Below are 22887 nucleotides of genomic sequence, written 5' to 3' on the forward strand. Positions count from 1 at the left end.
TCTTCATAAAGAGTCATAGGGTCTATAAATAGTACTCCCCAAGCCTTTACCATCCTCCTCAACATGCCTACTACCTTCTTTAGGCAATCAATTGTGTCAAGCAAGTGTCAAGCAAGTGCCAAGCATAAAGAAATCTAGTCATACAATCATAGCAACCAGCCCGAATTTTGACAAGAATGATCGTGCCATATTCTTCTATACCTCTTCAAACAATTACACCATTCAAACCCATAGCAATAACATGACTAATGTTAGTACAAGACTTTGAGATGAAGGATCCTATGTCACCATGTCAACTTCCTAGTACTTGATGTCACCTAATTCAACAAATGCACAAGAATTATCTCCTCTCTAATGCATGCCTGAATTAGAGTCACTATTGATGACAATGAATTACTAAGCATGGTCCGCCGTCTTGATACCAGACCTTGTATCAGTGCCACATTAGCACAGTATTGGTACGGTACAGTACGAAATTTTTTTTGGCATACCCAGTGTCGGTATGCCATCCATACCAGGTACTGGTACCAAACCAGTATGGTACGGTACACCCCATACTGCCCGGTTCGGGCCGGTACGGCATGCTTTGTTACTAAATGATGCCACCAACCATAGAGACTTGTTGAAGACGTTGCTTATCTCATTATGGTCTCACAATCAACAATACATATACTATGACTTTTGTCTCATCATTTAACACCCGACATCAGATACATGGTAATACATTAGATCTTAGACTCCTATTACTTTCTACTTAGAAAGTACGTAAGCATTCAGCTATTTCAAGGGCACAACCATCGAGGCATTGCTACTCATTATGATCTCCTCTCTTCAAATCTGTGTATATGATGTTGGTTGGGCCATCGATAATACCAAAGACTTACTCTCCCCTATTTAATATCATTCTTGGCGACCCTTCATCTCCAAGAGAGATAGCCAGACATTGTCTCATTCTAGTCAACTAACGCATAAATTACACTATTGTCAATACCACTGTTAAGCTTGTCCACATCTAGTGCCTTCTTGATGGCACAACAATATCACATACACTGCCTCTCTTTCCTGGGATAACTGGCTATGCAGGTCATCAGCAATTCAGTGCTACATTAGTGGACCGAGCAGATCAATTTCGTTCCCACTTTGTCCATCGTCGTGGATGCAGGTGTAGACTAAACATTTCTATACAAAGTACAATAACCACTGCTGATTATTCTTGGCAAATCCTAGTCCTCCAAATGTGGACTGAACACATCAAGATCGATTCCCACTTGGCTCATCATCTGATGCATGACCAATTGGGAAGGCCTGCTAGGGCATTCATGGAACTTAAAGTTAAAGAAAATTGAGTAGATTTTTCATGAAAAGAATGTCTAGCTGTCTTGTATAACAAAAAAGATAGATAGAGCATGCAGGGTCAAAATTTTTCCATGGATTTTGAAGAAAGTGAGAATCTAGTGTCGACCAGGTGATCAACAAGGGTCAATAGTTGACTTGAATTTCTATCGTAGGGTGAAAAATCTGATACGTGCTACCAAAATACATACACAAGCATACATATGTGTCAATGTTTATCAAGATATGCCATACCATGCAGAACCAATATGGTATGAGGAGTGTACCGTACCATATCAGTATATGGTACGGTCGTCGAATTGGCCTCCATACCGGGCGTACCGATATAGTAATAGGGTGGCACTGGTACGAGGCCGGGTACTGAGATGGCGTATCTTAATGTTTATTGATATATATGCATATATATTTGTATGTCTATATGGGCAGAGATAGAGTGCTCTAGACAAGAAAGTTGCAAATTGCTCCTACCGAGAATGTTACTTTCATTCTTAAGGAATTACATTGTGCAACTTTCTTTGCATGTGTATTTTGGTCCATTTTACCCTTGCAATCATGGCATCGAAAGTGGAGCAATTATTATAAAAAGAAAAAAGGAAGTTCCAACTATAGCATGGATTAAATGATCAAAACACTCAAATCTATGTAAAGCTGCTCAATGCAATTATTCAAGGGTAATAACTAGTTTTCCATTAGGAGCAAGTGCTGTAGCCAGCAATTTAACTCTATCATGGCTAAAACATATATGCATGTATGTATGGGGTAAACTGCAAGTAGATGATCAAAAGCAAGTGAACTTTCACAAAGAGTAAAAACCTGCATATAGCAGCCAATTTAAGGGAATATGAACAATTAGGACATTTGAAATGCAATTAGTAAGAAGATAGATAGCATTTGCAACATGAGATATATTGGCATATCAGGTAATTGCAAAACAGCAAAAAGAGTAATATAAACCAGAAATTGGGGGAAAGAAGGAATTCAGACAATTATTAAAGCAAGAGAGATCAGAAGCCAGTAATTAAGGGAAAGGAGGAGAGTGGAAGCGGAAAAATTTAAAGCAAGAGATATGAGGAGGAAACAAGAGAGCAGAACCAGACCCAATTCTTTGACAAAGGAAAAAAGGGAAAAAAAAAAAGAAGAAAAGAACACTCCGCCATTAGGTATATTTAAACCAAGGTTTCAAATACTAGTACCAAAACCCAAGGTCCACCGAACCGGTGCCGGGACCCATACCGGTCGGCGGGCGGGTTGGTACAGTACTGGTTCGGTACCATACCAACACACGGTATGCTTGGGCGTGCCAACATGCCCAATTTTTTTTAAAAAAAGTTTTTCAAGTTTGATTAATTAGTAATCAATTTTTTCAAGTTTTTCAATGATTTTAAATATAATTTAATATCTTTTGATGTTTTTTGATGTTTCTATGATCCCGATATAACCTAAATGATGCATCTTGTTGTTTTAAAGTAATACAAAACATAAAATAATGAGATATTGCAGGCTAAAAAAGCAACATGCCACATCCTAAAATCAACTAGTTATATGAAAAAAATAAAATAATACAATAAATTACATAAATTAAAGTACAACATACATACTAATATCTAAAATTTCGTCAAGTGGTGATGTCTCTCGTAAATATTCGGATCATTAGCATAGTCAGGAGGCACATCAACCCACCCCTCTAACCAAGCAGCGTTGTAGTCTTGTATGTTAATCTCATAAAAAACGCGCTCTGAGTTATAAGCATTTTCGGATCTCTTATTAAAACTCTAGCTCTAAGAAGTGTCATCTGGCTGATAATACGATTGTGGAGGGGGCCATCCGAATATGCTGGCAGCAAAATCCGATCTGTAAGATGCTCCGAAATGTGTATAGTAGCCACCGAAAGACGATGCCTCAGACACACTATATCCATATCCATATCCGTATGAGTCATAGGATGCCTGTGGCTATAGGTAATAGGATTTAGTATACGACTCGAAATTTGATACGTCTACGGATCCTATTCCACGTGCGAGGTCATCTATAGCTGCATTGTGTCCTCCTAAAAGATCTCTTTTAATCCGAAAATATATTTTTAATTTTTAATAATTATATATAATCTGAAAATTAAAAAAATTTATATGATTATGTAGATCATCCATAAATCTACAACTTATCATAAAATCAAGCCAAAATCAAAAATTTAGGCATGATCTCCCATTATTTTACAAATTTCAAGGTATTTTTTGGCATCCAAAAAAAAGAGAAAATAACATGGAGAGAGGAAGCATACCTTATTTAGGGTTGGATCCTCCTTCAATCGTGCTGAATCAGCATGTTTTTCGCCGTGTGAAAGGGGGGGCTATTCGAGGTTAGGAAGGCCTGAGAAACTCCTCGGGCCTTCCCAACTTACCTTTAAAATAAAAGGAAGAGAGAGGGGAGGGAGCCGGTTCGGAATTGATTCGACTCGGTGTGAACCGGACCAGTTCCGCACGAAACCACTCGATTCAGAACGAGTCCGTGTGGTTCGCAACCGGTTTCGGCTGATTCCTATTGGTTTGGGACTGGTTATGGCCGGTTCCAAAAAAAACAAATGAACCAATCCGGTCCCCCACCGAGTATTGGGCCGAACTGGGCGGTTCGGCTCGGTATGGGCCAAACCGGGAGGTTCAGCCTAGTTCGGCAAACCTTGCCAAACCCTATAACATTGTTCCACATGAATGGGCATAATACCAGTACTAATATGTACCAAAATTGAAAATATTAAAAAATAAAAAATTGGTATGTATTGGTATGGTCAGTATAAAATATTGGTATGCACCAATACAAACTAGTACAGCTGTTACGTCCCATAAATTGGGTTTCAGCATCCTTCCGGTTTTGTGCCAAAACGGAATGGAATTGGTCATACAGTTCCCTTCAAGTTGTTTCTGAATACATAATTTTAACCCCACATTGACTTGTCTTCAAGCAAGCTTTAAGTCCTATCAGGATTCATAGATACAGAAAGAAATCGCATTAGATATGGAAACAAATCTCATTAGAAGCCTATAAGCCACTTACCTATTTAACTCATTGCAACTCCAAATTAGGCCACAAATAATATAGCACCACGATTCAAAGCTGAAATGACGCGAACAGCAAGTGATCCCCTTTTAAAATCACAAACTACACATACAACCCAATTTTAAAAGCCAAATACCAAGAATTCACACTGGATGAACATGGCGTTACTGTTTACAAATATTCATTGCAATAGGATGGCGCCCAAGGATGCGTCGGTTACTATTTGATCTCATAATCACATCCCCCCAAATTTAAATTCACCTACAAAAGGTCTTCAAAATTGATTGTTTATGTTCACTATGGTCACCTTCAATCCACAACAAATATTATTCAATGTGGATTGGATTGAGTCATTATTACTGCCAAGGCCAACTTGTCCTCCATGTCTCATCCACAAATCAAGTTTTAGACTAAGACTTCTTATAAATTTGACAATATTATACACCATCTAGAATCAGGTACTGATATAGGAGCTGATGAAAGTGCGGATGCAGATAAATGGATGCCTTAACAACACTTTACTAAGGAAGTGCTTAGGAGACATGCGCAGGATCAAGATTCTAAGAAAATTCTGAACCAAGTTCATTACCCTAGATAGACGATTGCTGCTATTAAGATCTAAACATGATCTAACTTTTGAACTATTTTGAAATCAGTTTTTGCTTCATATATCATATTATGATTCAGAATCACATCCAAAGAATTGGTATGAAATGGGGACCTCACACCTCAAATGGTGAATTTAACCAACAAGTTTTACTTCTTATTAGAAGTATAGTCTATAAACCTAATTTGAGAAATTCCAATCAATTGAAACCAAGGTACGCTATCTCGATACCGGATCTTGTACCAGTGCCACACTATCATTGTAACGGTATGGTATGGTACAGCGCCGGTTCGATGTACCGAGTGTTGGTACGCCCCCACACACCATGTACCCTTATTGAACCGTCCGGTTCGGTACAGTGTGCCCCGTACCGTCTGATTCGGTATAATGCGCCTCGTACCATCCGGTTCGTTACAGTGCGCCTATCTTGATCGAAACAAATATTCATAGTATTCACATGCATATCAAATAGATGGGTAGAAAGGTCGTATCTAGAATTTTTGCTACTAGCCAAAAATTTAAGGGCTACTCCCTCTTATTTTACTATTTCCTCCACCACTAGTAATTGGATTACATTTTTCTCTCTTTTGAAGGAAAGATTCTGATAGTTTTTTTTTCCCTAAAGAACAAAAACAAAGTTTGAGGTAAGCTTCAAAATGAAATGACACAAACCACTATTTGCATAAAATTAATCAAATTCTAATTACAACGCCAAACTATTTCTCCCAAAAAGAAAAGAAAAGGACACATTATAATCCAAAATTATTGCAGTTTGGAAGGAAAGACCATGAAAATAACGAACCCTAAGTAGTGAAAATTGGAGAAGTCTAAGGATTCTTATCATACTAAAATTCCATAATTAGAAGTTTCAATCACAAAAGGCCTGTGGGCCTTTGTTCGAAATACAGCTATGGACTTTCCTAAGTCATATTTAATATAATTGCTTATAAGAATGCAAATCAGGAGATTTGAATTCTAATTGGACTGCTGAGTATTTGAATAGGATTTCTATAAGGGAATGAATTGCCGTATAGTCTTGTACCAACATACGTCTGTCTAGCATGGTCTTTACCTTGTACTAGTAGAGGTTAGCACAACATCAATACAAACTGGTATAGGCAGTACATACAATTCCTACATCATGGTATTTAGATCTTTGGGACAAATTGAAGTTTTCAGCTCAAATTTTCTTGTAAGCATAAATGCTGCAAAAGGAATAATCAGATCACAAAAATAATACAAGAATTATTCAAGTTTAATTTAAAAAATCATTAATAACTAGACTGTGTCAACATTGCTTCAAGTTAATTTTTCAAACAGTAGTACATTAGTGCAAGGAATTAAAACGAAGATTCTGATCTGGGTTTAAAATGGTTTACAATCAACAAATTGCAAACATATATTTCAACAGATGGTACACTGTAAGTACTTGTGCATATCTAGTGGTACCGTACCATACTGGTACCAAACCAGTAAGCAGTATAGGGGGCGTACGAAGTGTCGATATGCCAAACTGACCCCCATTCCAAGCATACCGATACTGTACCAAGATGTTACCAATATAAGACCAATACCAAGATGGCAAACCTTGTTTCAAGAAGAGAGATGAACATTTTATTACTTTTAGAAGTGGATCAAATATGACTCTGATGCCTGATAAGTTGCCTTTTCTCTTAAGAAAAGAGCATGCAAGGATTGCAAATGATACTAGGGGAAGTTTAACAACACATTACAGGTTACAAGTCTTAGATGGCCAATATGAAGTGCAAGAAAAAGAAAAGAAACCAAAAAAAAAGCCTACTGAAAAGATGGTGGAATTTAAAATGAGAAATGAGATGTAAATGTAAAAGAGATCTAATAAGAGTTTAGTGTAGGGCTCAAACCTATTAGAGGCTGGATGCAAGCACTTTGTCCATCCACATAAATTCAAGTCACAGTACAAAGTAACATATAGAACTATAGTAACTGTGTACAGTCTTTGCAAGGATTCATGTACCAATGGTACCAACGCATCTTGTTGGTACCGTACCATTGAGATGAGAGAGAGAGAGAGAGAGAGAGAGAGAGAGTAAATTACCAATGAATGCATTAAGTCTAGATACTCTAAATTAGAAAAGTCACTTTTATCAGAATAAATTATCTCTAGTATGTATATTTATGTATTGCATATGTGATGCTTACATTTGTGTGCATACATGTGCTTATGTAGTACATATGAATGTATATGAATATATATGTATGTAAAGCTAACCTCTGCTTCTGCTTTAGCTCTTTCTTGACGCACTTTTTCCTCATGAAGAGCTTTCTCCTTCCTTTTAGCTTCTTCAAGAGCTGCATCATCTCTTATTCTCCGTTCTTCGATTTGGGATCTTTGCTCGTGATCCCTTTGGATGGCAGATAAGTGTTTATCAAGTACTTCTGCACTAGAGTGATGCAAGCAGATGCAATGTGACTGTTTCCATGTAAGAAAAGGTTGTACTACTAAGTACTACCTATGCAACAAGAAAATAATGGCAACCCTTAGTCTTCAAGCATCAATAATTCAAATAGAAAACTGGAATCATATGTACCAGCCACCTTACTGTAATGCTAGCTGCTCCTAAAATTAGTGACAGGAGGCATGTAATCTTTTTGCTAGACAGAGTATATATTTATCCAAAGCATTCAGAATAAGCGATGTAAACACAAAATGCAACTTAGCCAAACAAAAATAACTCATAAATAAAATATATCAAACGTCTTAAGACCTTGATTCTGCTCCTAGCTGGACATATAACCAATCTATAAAAATAATGAGTGGGTCAGAAAGAATCCTATTCAATTGGATTCCTCCAAGTCTATTTCTTTTAGCCAAGATATGAAGAACATGGCATCAGTATCTGTTGAATTAGCTCAAACCTAATTGGCTTTTATAATGCAATGGCATGTAAGATGTAAATAAGCCTACTTTTTGATCTCATAATAAGAAAATCATTATCAATCTGATCGATCAAGTGAGAATTTCATGACTACATCACCCATTACAAGCATCATCTCATCGGCATTAACATCAATCAAACAAGCATTACTTGCAGAACCTTTATATATTGTTAAGCATCATTGGAAATGAGAAAAATTATAAGCAGCACCCAACTAAATTTGATTGTATGAAAAAGTTAATAAGGTGACACTGAAGTGCTAGAAAACCAACAAGTTGACAATTCAACCTGACAATACATATAGCAATTGAATCTTACATGTCTAAAACAACTTCTCCTCAAATAAATAGAAAAATGTTTAATGGTTATGGTTATATTTGTGGCCATATGCAGAACAACTTCCATATATAAAACTCAGTCTGAAATTTCATGTCCTATTCTTCCTCTCATAAATGGAATGCTCCTCTAATCATCACAGTTTATATTTACATTGCACTAGTGCATTTTTCTTTTTTTCTGGTTTTTAACACATTATTCAGTTTTCAAGTTTTCATGCCATTATGGATCATATATTGTTTATATCAGAGTCTGTCGAAATGAGCTGAACCACCCGATTCAGGCAATATTGAGCCAACCCGATGCGAAACCGGGTCGGTTCGGTATTTCAATTCAGTTCCGGCCCCTACCGGCCGGAACGCCCATTGGACCGGCCAAAACTAGCCAGTTTGATGCCGACTCGATGCGAACCATCCGGTTCCCACCGAGTCAACTCGATTTCGAGCCGGACTGGCTGTGGCATTATTGCCACAGTGCCACTATGGTAGCCAAGCATCAGGTGGTGGTGGGAAGGCCCGAGAAGGCCTTCCCAACGGAATTTGAAAACGGCTCTGCCACTTCTCCTTTCCAAAAAATCCACAAACAATACCAATTCAACCTATCAGAAGAAAAATCCAAGGCTAAATAACGTATGCTTCCTCTTTCCTATCTTCTTTCCTCCTTTTTTGGGGGGAGCTTGAAAAAATAGCTCCAAAATTGCAAAATAAAAAAAAATCATGCCAAAATTTTTGATTTGGGCTTATTTTTTTATATATTGTAGATCTATGGACAACGTACACACTAACATAAAAACTTTTAATTTTTCAAATTATATATAATTTTTAAAAATTAAAAATATATTTTTGAATTAAAAAATAATTTTTAAAAAATAAATAAAGATAAAAGTAAACTGTAAAATTAGAAACTTATTTGAGGGTATGCAAGCTACTCTCTATAAAAATTTGGTGTCCATTCATTCAAATTTTGATGCAATCATGCGCACGGTAGCCTATACCTAAATTTGAAAAAAATTAAAAAATAAATAGCCTTTGATGCATGCCCGAGGGCCTAGAAAAATATATATAGCATCCAGTATTGAGTTCTACATGGATCTAAGCTAAAATTAAGTTTTTAAAATATTAATATTTAAAAATTATTTTTAAATTCAACAAATAATTAAAATATATAATTACTACCAAAAATTACGAAAAATTAGTAATACGTATTAAATAATTCAGAAGTAATTTCTGAGGTAGAAATCATATTTTTCTGAATTTACAATATATAAGTATTTTTAAAATTTAAAACTGTAAAAAAATATATAACTAATACCAAAAATTACGAAAAATTAGTAGTACGTATTACATAATTCAGAAGTAATTTCTGAAATAGAAATCATATTTTTCGGAATTTACAATATATAAATATTTTTTAAATTAAAAATTATAAAAAATATATAAATAAATAAAAAATATGAAAAAATAGGGTTATGTATTAGATAAATCAAATGTATTTTCTGAAGTAAAAAAAAGTTATCGTCGTACTTGATAAACTGGCGTATTTAATAAATCCGCAGGAATGGAGCTATCAAGGAAAAAGGATACAGAGTGTGATATTGGCTGGGGATATGAGCAAATTCTCTCGGACCGGCATCATTGGCAGTGCAACTAGTGCAACACGGAGTTCAAGAGAGGAGGGGTAATTAGACTGAAGCAGCACTTAGCTGATGGTTACTCCGACGTATCTATGTGCTGCAAATGCCTACAAGAGTTTCAGTAGCTGATAAAGAAGCACTTCGTTGATTTCAAAGCAGCGAAGAAAAAGATTGCCAAGAAGAAGGCAGAGGTGGACCGCCGAGCAGTAGAGCCACCTTTTATCATTTTAGGAAGTCAAAGGAGGCGTCCACTCTAGATGACGAGAAGGCACAAATTCAGGTTGCCATGCAGGCGAGCCTGGATGATCAGTGGCAGCAAGATGAGGTGGCCGGGCATAGAGCTCGATATGAACCCTCGTACTACGTGTCGGGCTCTAGTTCTGCAAGCAGTAGAGCAACTCCAGAGTTCAGGAGGATCTCCTCAATCAAGGAGGCCGTCAGCAGAGGCGGTGATCGAATTACATCTATGCTGAGGGCTTTTGGAAGTAAAAGAAGTCATCCAGAAAAAGTCCACCAGGAGCGGTAATCCATAATTTAGATCTACATGTCTTCTCCAATAGAGACTCGAAGCAGCAGAATGGTGATTCAATGCTGAAGAAGAATAAGAAGAAGGATATCTGGCGGGCTATTGGATCCTAATTCCATTTTAGCCGCATCCCAGCGAATGTGGCAGACAATACGTACTACAGGTCTGTCATTTCTACCATACAGGCTATCGATCCCGATGTAGATCCTCCAAGCCCGAAGAACATCTACGGTGAGCTTCTTGGAGTATCGGCAACTATCGTAAGTAAGAAAAGTATAAATCCAGGTATGTTACACATCAAAAAGACATTTACCTAGCATTAGATGGTTACTAATATGGTACTATCTTATATGTAATTTTTTTCAATATTTTTGCCACTGAATTGTGAATTTATTTTGAGCTGTCCATCAAAAATCTTAAGCGACTAGCCATCCGGATCCTCTCCCAAACGGTCTCCTCGAGTGGCTGTAAGCGCAACTGGTCTACCTTCGCCCTCATCCACAGCAAGCAAAAGAACCGTTTGACGGAGGAACCGTTTGATACAGAAGCGCTTCAACAATCTTATATATGTCACTACAATCTGAGGTTGAGGATGAAGTGCATTCAGAAGTAAGTGGAGCTCAAGTATACAGATCTGATTCATAGTGTTTTTGTTAATGATGAGAATGATCCTATGATCGGATGGCTTGTAAACCAGCAATAGGAACCAAAGCTTAACGAGCAAGGATCGTCTCCACGACCAGCCAGCTTCATAGCCAGCAAGGCTAGGGTCGATGCAGGGCAATGGGCAGAGTACAATATTCCACACATTCCTACAGCTGATCAACCACAGCCATAGGACAGCTAGTCACCACATGCCTCCTTGTTCGAGACATCCTTTTAGAAATATGATCGAGAGATACTTAGACAAGGCCACTATGTTATCCGGTCGACTCGGTCAGGAGGACGACATAGCCAGGCAGAGAGGGGTACGAAGGGTAAGAAGGCAGCTGCCGAGCACACCAAAAAAAAAAAGAAAAGGCACCTGCAACTCCAATGGAGAGTGTCGAGAAGGAGTCAATGCACTCAGATTCAGAGACCTGTAGCAGCAGTGATGACAGTTCTAGTAGCCATGAATCTGCTTGTCATAGAGAGAGTAGAGAATAAGAGACCGCTGTTTATGAGACACAGCCGCAAGGTGGTCTTCGATTCACCGGTGAGTCCCAGTTTACGCATGCTACATAGGATAGGGACAACGGTGCACGATTTCGTAGAGCCCGCGAGCATACAATTGCATATAGAAGACGGGCTTCTCGAGGTCATGCAGGAGGATACGATGCAGTTGCAGATGACTTCACACAGAGTAGAATCCATAGATGTATCAGATTCCGAGTCGTATACCGGATCCTATTATTCGCAGCCACAGACAGCCTATGACTCATACAAATACGGATATAGATATGGTGCGTCTGAGACATCATCCGATGGCTACTATCCTACACATCCGGGAGCATCTCACAGGTCGGATTTTGCTATCGGTATGCTCGGATAGGCCCTTCTACGGCCGTATTATCAGCCAGATGACATCTTTTAGAGCCAGAACTTCAGCGAGAGATCCAGAGTGCTTATAATCCGGCGCGCGTTTCTTATAGTATGAACGTACAAGATTACAGCATCGCTTGGTTAGAGGGGTGGGTTGATGTGCCTCCTGACTATGTTGATGATCCGGATATCTACGAGTGGCAATAGATATCAGTATGTATGTTGTACTTTAAATGTATGTAAGTAATTGTATTATTTTATAATTTTTACATCACTACTTGATTTGAGGATATTTTATATTGTTTCTTGTAGCATGCAATATCTCACTAATCATTTTATGATTTGTATTATTTTAAAATAATAAAATGCATCATTTAGGTTACATCGAAATCATAGAAACATCAAAAAAAATCAAGAAAACACAAAAAAAATCAAATTAGACTTAAAATCATTAAAAAATTTAAAAAGGGTGATTACCAATTAAATATTCTTAAAAAGTAAAAAAAGGGGCATGCCGTTACGGAACCGACACGCCCTACACGTTCCGACTCGGTATCGAACCGTACCGACCGGTATAGATCTCAAGACCGGTTCGGCGGTTCTTGGTTTATATACATCATATGTGTTACAAAGACACTTCTTAAGACGTTAATAAAGAATCCATGGCCAACCTAGTTCACATACTTGTAAAACTTACTGGCAAGGTAATGAGTGAGAAATTACAAAATATTTCATCTTGCATGCTTGCTAGGTTTGAAACAAGTGCATATAAGAAAAAGCAAATGTACATGTTGGCACTAGATTATGCCGAAACGGATAAATAATGTCCTGACAGATAACCAAAAGATATAACAAATGAAGGAAAATTTTAGTATGATACAAGAAGAAAATCAACTTTAAGTCATTAAAATTTGTTTAGCAGCTCATAGGATGTATCAAAAGCTTCCATCCAAAACCACCATTAACAAGAAATGAAGACAGTTTCCGAACAATGTAATATCATGTTATTTGGTTATGAGCAGGCAAACACCTCCTATAGCAATAACCATACACTAAGGCTTTGTAAGAAGGCCTTGTGTAATATTAACATTATGAAAACCATAACTGAAGCAGAAAAAAAACATACATCTTTCGTTGATATTGCTTGTCTAATCTTTTATCCATCTCCCGCCTTGTTTCTGTATATTTCTCAACCTGAGCCATGGCAGAAACTGATCTCTCAATTTCAGTCTTCTGATATGCTTCCAGTTCAGCTAACTTACTCCTAACTTCTGCCTGGAAATTGAAGCATTTCGTTATGAAATGGTAGCTTTCAACAAGAGAACAATCAGGTATATCCATCCATTCAGGTTATAGTTCTTAGATATCACAAAAAAGAACTATATATATTGCACATATATGTAGCATGCTGAAGTGAAAAGCATATTCATAAAAGTAAAAGACCAAATGGGGATTGGTTAAGCAAAAATTAATCCTATTTTATGGGTACTTGATATTTCTATTTTAAGACGACCTTTCATTCAACCAATTCAGATATAAACCTGGTCGGCCCCTAGAAATTCACTAAACATCAACAAGGATGTCCATTCTTCCCAGTGAAGTGTAGCGGTTCACTCAAAAACAGAAATGTTGCATGGAGCCAACTTTGGTTAGGGAGCATGGAGATGGCGCATACACATCCTTAAGGTGAGGAAGCATCTAGAAAGAATTTTGATCGAATACTATATGTTTCCTTTTTTGGCTACTCATTTTTTAAATCAAACAAGAAAAAGAACTCAAAAATTGATAAAACAACAAAAAAAGTTTTAAAAAAAAAATTCTTTTTAAATAAAAGATAATGGATCAAGGTTTGCCATACCGATGATCGTACCATAACTGTACCAAATCAAGACTCAGTCCAGGAAACGTACTAAGTCTTGGTATGCCATGTATGCCAGACCAACTCCTCATACCGGGCATACCGACACTATTTCAACATGGTACCAGTATGGCATCCATTACCAAGATGGCGAACCTTAAATGGACCGATGAGAAGGTTCAAACTTTGAAGCATCAAGAAGTGGTGTAGGAGTGGAAGTGAGATATTCGGGTGGATGGGACTGCATAGGTTGAAGATTCTCGGCACCAAGGCATGAAATAAAATAATATGGTCAAGCTGAACAATCCCACAATATCAAGTCTAACAATAAAAGAACATGATCTAAGGATTAGGGTCTTGTATCATGCATTTCTCATGAATGACCTAGAAAGATTGCTGGCATCTTCACAGAAAAAGGCATCCCCCAAATTCTTGCTTGTTGGAGATGACCATCATATGTTACAACCACGGACAGGCAATATACATGTAGATATGAGACCAAGATATGCAATAATCTCCTTTGAGGATTGAGTTTTTCTTACTATGGATTAATAATTTCAATTATGTTGACCCAATATAGTTGCAATACAAAATGGATAACTGAGTATAGTAACCGGCCTATGCGGCAGGAGAACAGATTACAGAAAAGTCGGTCTATTTCTCTTAGATGCATTCTCAAAGACAATGACTTTAAGTTAAATCTAGCTTATATTATGGTCGATAAAACTATCAAATGTTATGCTCAATAAGAAATAAAGCAGCATCCCTAGTGTAATTGCTAATGTTATGATCAAAAAATATATGTAAATTTCATCATACTAATAAATACTATGGTTATAACTACTTAAGATTATACAACAATGAAATTTTTGATTTAACTACTAGAGTTTTACTTAATTTTCTGTAGGTGATTTTAAATGTTTACAACTTCCTAGAAATACTTACTATTTAAGTAAGTACATTCTTATTAATGGGGCATGTTATAAATGGACCCACTTCTTACTCTCTTAAACTAAATTATTTTTTTTACTTAAATAACAAATTAGTTTAAAGCTTCAAAGCCCTCAAAGAAAGAAAATCAATGAATATGCCCCCCATCTAAGACAGTAGCAGTCCCAAGGTGGACAGTGTAACCACCAAGGTGCTAAACTAGGTGCTTGGGAAGCCGTCTTGCCTTAAGGCCTAGAAAGTGGCAGGTGCCTAGGCAGTTGGGTTGTCCAAGCACCTATTGAAGACTGCCTAGGCACCTCTGACAACCATGCGAAAGTGAAAATTAGTTAAAGGAAATCTTGTAATATTAATTGATATAAAGACAATTAAGATATGCAGGAATTAATAGAAGTGTTAAAATTTATGGCAAAAAAAACACGTTTGAGATAAAAATTATTTTCTTGTGCATTATCAAGACTTGTCTTTCTGCAGAATATATCACAATAAAATAAAACTAAGTCATGATACACACCTTTACTTTTAGCTGGTGCTCACGTTCAAGTTCAAACAAAATGCCTTCCTCCCTGCTTCTTTTGTACAACAAATCGGATTCAGTTGCTTGAGTATGCATTTCATCATCAGACTCATCAGACTCACTGAAATGGGAAAATCAGTGTATATTTTAAATGGAAGATAAAACCTATATGCAAGATGCATACAAAGTAAAAAGATGCAACACATCGAAAGATATGATCAAAGGCTTTTTATTTTCTAGATATAATTTCATGGTATATGTTCCAAGATACAGTAGGAAAAAGCAAGTAAAATCTATGAAGAAAATTCGAACATCATTACAGATATACACAATTTGCATCATAAATTTGACTACATCATAGGCATAAACTCCACCAATGGCAAATAATGAGTATTAGAACATAAAATTGTAGAAGTCGTAAAAGATAACTCAAGGGTTGGCTACCATGGTCTACTCTTTTATGCATCAGAAGTTAATATTTTCATGCTCTCAAGCTGCCCTTGGCTATGTTGGCTAACTCTACAAGTGCAATTGCAATTTTGCTAGCACTGATTGTATAACACACTAATTGTATAACCTGTAATATGCCAACATGTTATCACAGGTGAGGCCACCAAACACATAAGTTCAACTAATTTTTTTCATATATACAAATCCTTTACAATAATCAAGTCTGCCAGGTATCACCATGGTTTATCATGTGTCACCTGTAATCTTTTATAAATTTTTGGATTTCTGAGAAGCTAAATCTTAATATCCCTGTCATATTTCTAGAAAATGCTTGGTAGCATATATGATGTAATTCTCAAACCATTCTCCACCATCATATGTGCAAATGAAATTCACTCAGATCCTAGAGCTAGTATTCCAAATAAATCATATGCCAAAGATGATCATTATAATGTTTGAAACATCTCCTTCCAAATTAATAGAAGAAAAGAAGCAGCCTATACCACAAGACTGCAAGAGAGCTTGATAGGTCAACTTACACTTCAGGATAAATTCAGCAAACAACAGAAGAATACAATGTGGCCCAAACTAAATGTTAATTCATGGATATAAGACAAGAAACTGACAGATAACGATATGAATATCCTCAGACCCGTTGACCTTGGAGATGAAAATACAAGACTCTAGACTTCTGATAGGGAATGTTATAGTCATTATCAGACCAAAACTGAAATTATTATAGAAATGAATGGCTTACACAACCCTAATATATGACGAAAAAATGGATAGATGGTCAACAACATTCAACAGTTAAAGTGGCAGAAAGAACAGACTATAATGCCAGAATAAAAGAGGGGAGGAACAAGTCTCAGTGTCTCACAGTCAGACACAAAATGAACATTGTCAAAGTGAGTGAACTGTAGGTTTCTTAATTGTGAGGATATGTAAAGAACTTTTCATAAGGATCCTCCCGAAGGACTAGTGATATTTTAACAGGATTCGTCAGCTATGTCAAGTTATCATGGAGACCAATATTTTCAGTGATCAATGAAGTGGCAGCTAAAGGAGATTTGATGGCAACCAATTAGATATTACAGGTTGAGTGTTTGACTAGTGATAATATGACCAGTCAAGCTTTAGATAATGTGAAATAGAGACACAGGAAAGATGGAACAGAAATTTTTTTGTTTATAAACTCTTAACCCAGACCATCCACATCAAAGCTGAAAAGCAAACAACACTCCTATACAAGAGATCATAGCTTACAGGCTATCAACAACAGATGGAAAAATGTCATCTTCACAGTAGAGGTACTAAAGTAACTATATAGACTTGGATCAAGAGGTTATGATCTGGAACAGAAGACTTGATGTTCACCAAGTTGAGGACACCAGATAACTGAGATGATTAACAATATTTACCACACCAAGTGTACAAGCCATGGGAAGAGCACTGTAGCTAGTCAAGATGGTGAGAAAACTAATTGTGAACTAAAAGAAATTCATCATGGATCAAGGTTTAAAAAAAACCGTCCATAACAGCCCCGTATCAGCTGACTATTGGTACTATCAGGGCTGGGATGCCCTGATTTGGCTAAATTGAGCCTGAAGTACCTAGATTTCACTAGATCAGGGTGAATCTGGCCTGCATAGAAGGAAAACTGCTCGGTACCACCTGGTATCAAACACAGCTTGTTAAAGGGACCTCTTTTTGTAAAACGACTCGGGAGAGGGAGTATAAAGGTAAGAACAATGAGGCGTTGTGTATTTAGAGCTCCAATCACTGAATTTGGCGCCAGAAGCAAGCTTCTAGCTAGGTAATGGTCTCTCTTGCACTCTTTTTCCGAAAAAAATTGAACCTAAATCAAGGGAAAAAATAAGAAACTAGGTAGGGATCGTGCATTCGAATCTCAAGGTAAGGGCATGTACTGATGGCTGGCTGGTGGAATACATATATTGTGTACCATACCAACAAAGAATATCAACTACTACACCTTTGAATGGCCTATTTCAGTTTCCTTTTTTTTTTGTCTTTTCTCCTATGTTTTATTGCTTTAATGGTATGCTTTTGCATAAATATAGTAAGCTTATTGATCTAAATGCTCTTTCTATCTTATTTGATGTGCACTTAAGTTTTTCAATTGTTAGTTGAATATATAATTTCACATAACTCAAAGTTAAAACAAAATTAAAAAACTAGAGTTCTACATTAAACAATTGAATAATTAGGTTACTGGAGATTGGTGACTTAATGAATGATACTAAAAATTGTAGTGTGTCCAAGATGAGATAAATTGCTACTAATTTGACCAATGAACAAAGAAATAATAAAATAAACAACAATGGCAATATTTTGACATTTAAGATAGCCCGTCTCTTGATGCAACATCGAGAATTGAGGTGGTCATGTTACAACTGGAGTGTCACGTATTGGTGGTTCCATTCATACCAATATGACACTCCAAAAGTACTAGGGCAACCTCTATTGGGTAAACAATGCAAACCATGTATCCAACGAGCCCATCTATGAGTCCTTCAAGCACTAAAAGTGCCACAGAGGCGAGGGACTCCATTACAATGCCAAACATGATCATTGCCATAGTTAATATATTATTTCTCTGTTTATTGGTCAAATTAATCCTTCTAGTAGATTATTTAATTTTGGATGCATCCAATATTATCTAAGTTATCTCATAATGATCTAGTCCAGTTGATGGTATATTTCTAGTTGCATCAACTAAACAGCCAATATCTTCCAATGTAGGTAGAATATAGCTTCCCACATGCATCAAAGCATTAGGTTAATTCGACGGACCATTGTTTGAGAGCTTCCCCGATATTCCCACATCTTTACAGAAATATAGACTTCCTTCAAACAAAATAAACTTGAAGGAAAAAGAAAAAGCACCTATGAAAGCCAGAAGTCCCTTTCTCCAGACAAAAATAATCAATAAAAATCCTAACTAACAGCCAGCTTTGTTTCTCAACAAGCATTCATGCCATTTCTTGAATTTTATACCCCAAAACAGAAGTACACTGACCTGGTTGGACATTAATCTCCTCCAACTCTTTCCATATTCACCAGTCTTACACCTAGCAGCTCATCCAAACCAGCACATAACAGCCCATGTCTCTCTACTCACCTATGTCACCCACTCTTCTATTTAGCCTAGAATATGCACACCTGACACTTAAACAAGAACATGAGTATGACACTCCATGAAAAGAAATTCTTAGATATTAAAAGGATCTGATGCTTAGACACATACCTGAACCCAACATACAAGAATATGAGTCCATGTAGCATAGCAACTTATATAGCTGACATGGAATCAACACAATTCACTGTGCATGTGGTGTTAAAAAATAGTCAGGTCTCCCAAAACCAAGATATATTTGTTAACAGAGACCTATCCCAGTGAAGGGCGAGAACTGCAATCCTATATTTCAGTAGTGATCTGCCTCAGTCTAGACAACCTCTCTTTTTCCATTTATCAGCCCTTCCTTCTGACAGTATCAATGACATTCTAATTAGGAAGCTGAACCTGGTAAATACCAGTTCTCAGCTCCTTTTCCTACTCACTTTATCGTGGCCATTTCTCGATTCTTTTCCTCCCACTGTCCCTTATTCTTCCAGTCATCAGCCCAATTTTAAATTTTGGAATGGAGAGATTTTTAACAAATATCAACTGATGCAGTCAATATTATCATCAGTTTTAAGAACTAGATAGTTGAATAACCGAATCATATGACAGAAAAGACGCACACCTCAAATAAATATCATTGCAAGAAAATCGCTTTCCTGTCACCACACTTCGATCATCATCGCTTTCACTTCCTGCTATATCATCATCAGAAACGCACATAACAAAGGGCTTGTTACCACTCCCACCTGTCTCCTTTCTTTCAGAATAATCCCTGGAGAGAAAAAAAAAGGTCAGATTACAAGACACATGAATCCTGATATGCCTAAAAAGCTAAGACAAATGAGGAGGGGTAATGACTACCAGTCTGCTTGTTTTAGAGGCACAGGAGGACCAAGCTGCCGCTCTAACGAGTTCAGCTCTGTGAGCAGATCGTCAAGCGTCCAGCGCGGCTCGGGATCGGCGGAATGTACCACCGCCGAGCTCTTAGGGCATGGAAGATCTAATTTAACGAAACCCCTGCAAGAAAGAGAAGAAAAATATAGGATTATTCGAGAAAAACTCCAAGATAAGAAAAATAATAATTAGAATTTTGCTGACGGAACACCAGTTACCAGGTTTTGATCCAACTTACATATTCAAACAAAATTAATCTCTGTAAATAGAACAGATGCCGAGAAGGAGGGAGGTCAAGAGGGGCAGAGGAGGACGAGGAGTCGGCGGTGGAGAGCTTGACGAACTCGACGGAGATCGGAGGAGTTGTAGGAGGCGGACTGGGAGAAGAAGGATCGAGCGGCGGTGACGCAGGACAAAGGGAGAAGAAGGAGAGGGAAGAAGAAGAAAAAGAAGAGGAGAAAAGAGTAAGAGGAAGGCCAACTCGATACTATCAAATCTCGGCAACACAGGTCCTGTAAATATTTATAAGTTCAAAATTTTAATAAAAATTCGTATAAAAATAATATTATAATTCTCACAAAATTTTAATAACTATAAATATTAAATTAATTTTTTGACTTTTAAATAAAAATAAAGTTAGTCCAAATAAAATATTTTTTAAAAAATTATATTTGCATTAAACAATAGTGCACTTAGATTTCTTATAAAATAGTCCTCCACTATACTCCCTCATTTGGAAAAAAACTCAATTTCGATAATTTGACTGCAAATACCACTCAAAAAAACTCTGGATTTAAAACATAAAACTCATCCCCTACAATCCAAGGGCAGCCTTTTTATTTGACAAGATAACGATAAAATTTATCACCAGAAGAAGTAACAATCTCGTTATCCAAAAATGTTTCTATTTTATCTCGTTGCGGAAGAAGATGCAACACCTTAAAAATTGAAGTACCTATAGGATCACTAGATAGCAAAGTAGGAGGCTTAAAGATACCTCGATAAGAGAATAAATCCTCCACATTGAAGATAGGAATAATATTCATTCGATCAAGTAAATCAAGTATATATGCATTAGATTCAAATTTTCAAATAACAGGGAATGGATCCATGGCTTGGGCATCTAATTTTTTGAAAGAATTTTTAGGCAATCGTTCTGGACGAAAGTGAACCATGATATTATCCTCTATGTTAAACTCCTTAGCCCTATAATGTACATCGATAGCAAGTTTGTAATTTGCATTATTTATTACAATTTTGCGCCTAATTTCTATATACAAATCATACATGTGTGGGGCAAAATTTTCAACAGTTTTAGAAATATAGCTATCAAGTGCCAAAGAAACGAGATCAACATGAATACGGGTTTGATATCCATAAGCACGTTCAAATGGGCTCTTAACCATGATCTATGAACAAAGTTATTATAAGCAAATGTAGCAGCAGGTAAAACATACCTAATGATATCATAATGGTGGTCAACGATCTCTGAATTATACTCAAACTCTTTTTCATCACCAGAATATTCTACGGGATCAACTACTTGGTCCTCAACCTCTTGCATATCATCAAACTCTTGCTTCAAGGCTAAAGCATGTTGAGGACAACGTGCAGCTATGTGACCCTTATTATGACAATGATAACACTGTATCGAAAAACCGCTAGAACAAGGATCACTGACGAAGCCACTAGAATGAATAACAAGCTAAAGTTTCCTACTCCTAACAGTACTATCCCAAGAAGCTATCTAGAAAACAACCCTAGATTGGATAGTAAAATTCGATTGGGAAACAAGTCTAGATTAATGAGAGTCACTCACCTGACAAAAGAACCTACGTTGAGGAGTCTCAAGATACATTTCTATAGTAATGGTCTTTTGATATGCCGCCTCTAAGGAATCAGATGCATATAATTCTACTTCCCTTTTAATATGTTCCCTAAGCTCATTAATACATCTTCTAATTTTATGGAATGGGTCTTCCTGTATCCTGGTGCTAAGCATAAGCTCATCAAATCTCTCCATGTATTTGGACATAGTTGAGGGTGTTCTATGATTCAAAAGTTGATCAAATAATTGATTCATATAATAGGAAGGTAGGTACTTCTTCATTAACTTATGTCTCATAAGTGCCCAGTAGGTGATAAATAGTTCATCTAGACATTAAAATTTTGCTGGACATCCTGCCAATATTTTTTAGCAGCTCTTACTAACTTCATCTTAGTAAAATGAACTCTTTCTCTATCACACGTATCATACCAATTAAATTAATCCTCAAGCTCATCCAACCAATCTAAGAAGGTATCAGGGTCTAATTTACCATCATAAGATCACATATCTACCTTAGCCAACCTAGTAATGCCACTAATGTCCTCCTAATCATGTCTACGAGATGGAGGAAATTGCATATTGATCTTATCATGATATCTAACATGTTGATCAATTGGCATATGATGGATTTCACCTAGACAATCATAAACTAGTTACCTATGGTTCTGTCTACATTGATGCCTAGAAATCTAATGCTCTTCTATAAACTCATCCTTCTCCTGAACATTATCAAGAGCCCTAAATTCCATATTATAATAAGGATCTCTAGGTAAAACTCTGGCATATCTAAGAGCATAACGCATTCAATTAGTAGCTACAACTAACATAGGAGTAAGAAGAATACCCTGGACCCATCTGAATGAGGAGATCCATCAAGTTGCTTAGCAGACTCGTCTACCCCTAAACCTCTTAGGGCAAACTACCTGCTAACTTAATTACTCATATTGTTCTCTCATTTGTTCAATTTTCTGGCCTATGAAGCTTATAAAGATTGAGGGTCAACAGAATTTATGGTAGTTTGGTCCATAGTAGATCAGTGGCCACTCTGTTTGTTTCTGGTCATAGTGTGATGCACTCAGGTGCAGGATAATAAAATTATATAGAGAGAGACTAAAAATTATAATAATAAACTAAGATGCTTAAACTATATGATGTACACACATAAAACTAATAAGTTTAATATAGATGATATGCCAAAGTTTAAAAACTAAGAAGGGTGCAAATAAGGGTTAGGCGCAAGAATATTTTTTTCTTTTTTTATAGCTAGAAGAAAGGGATAAAGTTAAACTTGAACTAAGCAAT

General features: G+C 36.7%; 1 protein-coding gene across 6 annotated transcripts in view; it reads right to left on the reverse strand.

The window, feature by feature from the left end:
• Positions 1-20256, reverse strand: part of GLE1 (nucleoporin GLE1-like protein) — a 50861-nt gene extending 30605 nt beyond the window's left edge. For 5 of the 6 annotated variants that reach the window (XR_005509320.3, XR_015977179.2, XM_039120944.3 and 2 more), the window contains exons 1-6: positions 19996-20256; positions 19725-19880; positions 19486-19635; positions 15266-15389; positions 13072-13220; positions 7263-7434 (exon numbers count right to left, since the gene is read on the reverse strand). Coding sequence is in view for 4 of the 6 variants with exons in the window: in XM_039120944.3 (XP_038976872.3) it covers positions 7263-7434; positions 13072-13220; positions 15266-15389; positions 19486-19635; positions 19725-19880; positions 19996-19997 (753 nt within the window). In the remaining 2 variants the exon portion in view is untranslated. Of the gene's footprint in view, positions 1-7262; positions 7435-13071; positions 13221-15265; positions 15390-18758; positions 18900-19485; positions 19636-19724; positions 19881-19995 lie in introns of those variants that run through there. The other variant, XM_088719884.2, reaches the window with a different exon arrangement.
• Between the last annotated feature and the right edge of the window lie 2631 nt (positions 20257-22887).

This window comes from Phoenix dactylifera, chromosome 4, assembly GCF_051530095.1.
Source record: "Phoenix dactylifera cultivar Ajwa chromosome 4, Ajwa_hap1_PhDact_Kaust_v1.1, whole genome shotgun sequence".
Taxonomy (NCBI): domain Eukaryota; kingdom Viridiplantae; phylum Streptophyta; class Magnoliopsida; order Arecales; family Arecaceae; genus Phoenix; species Phoenix dactylifera.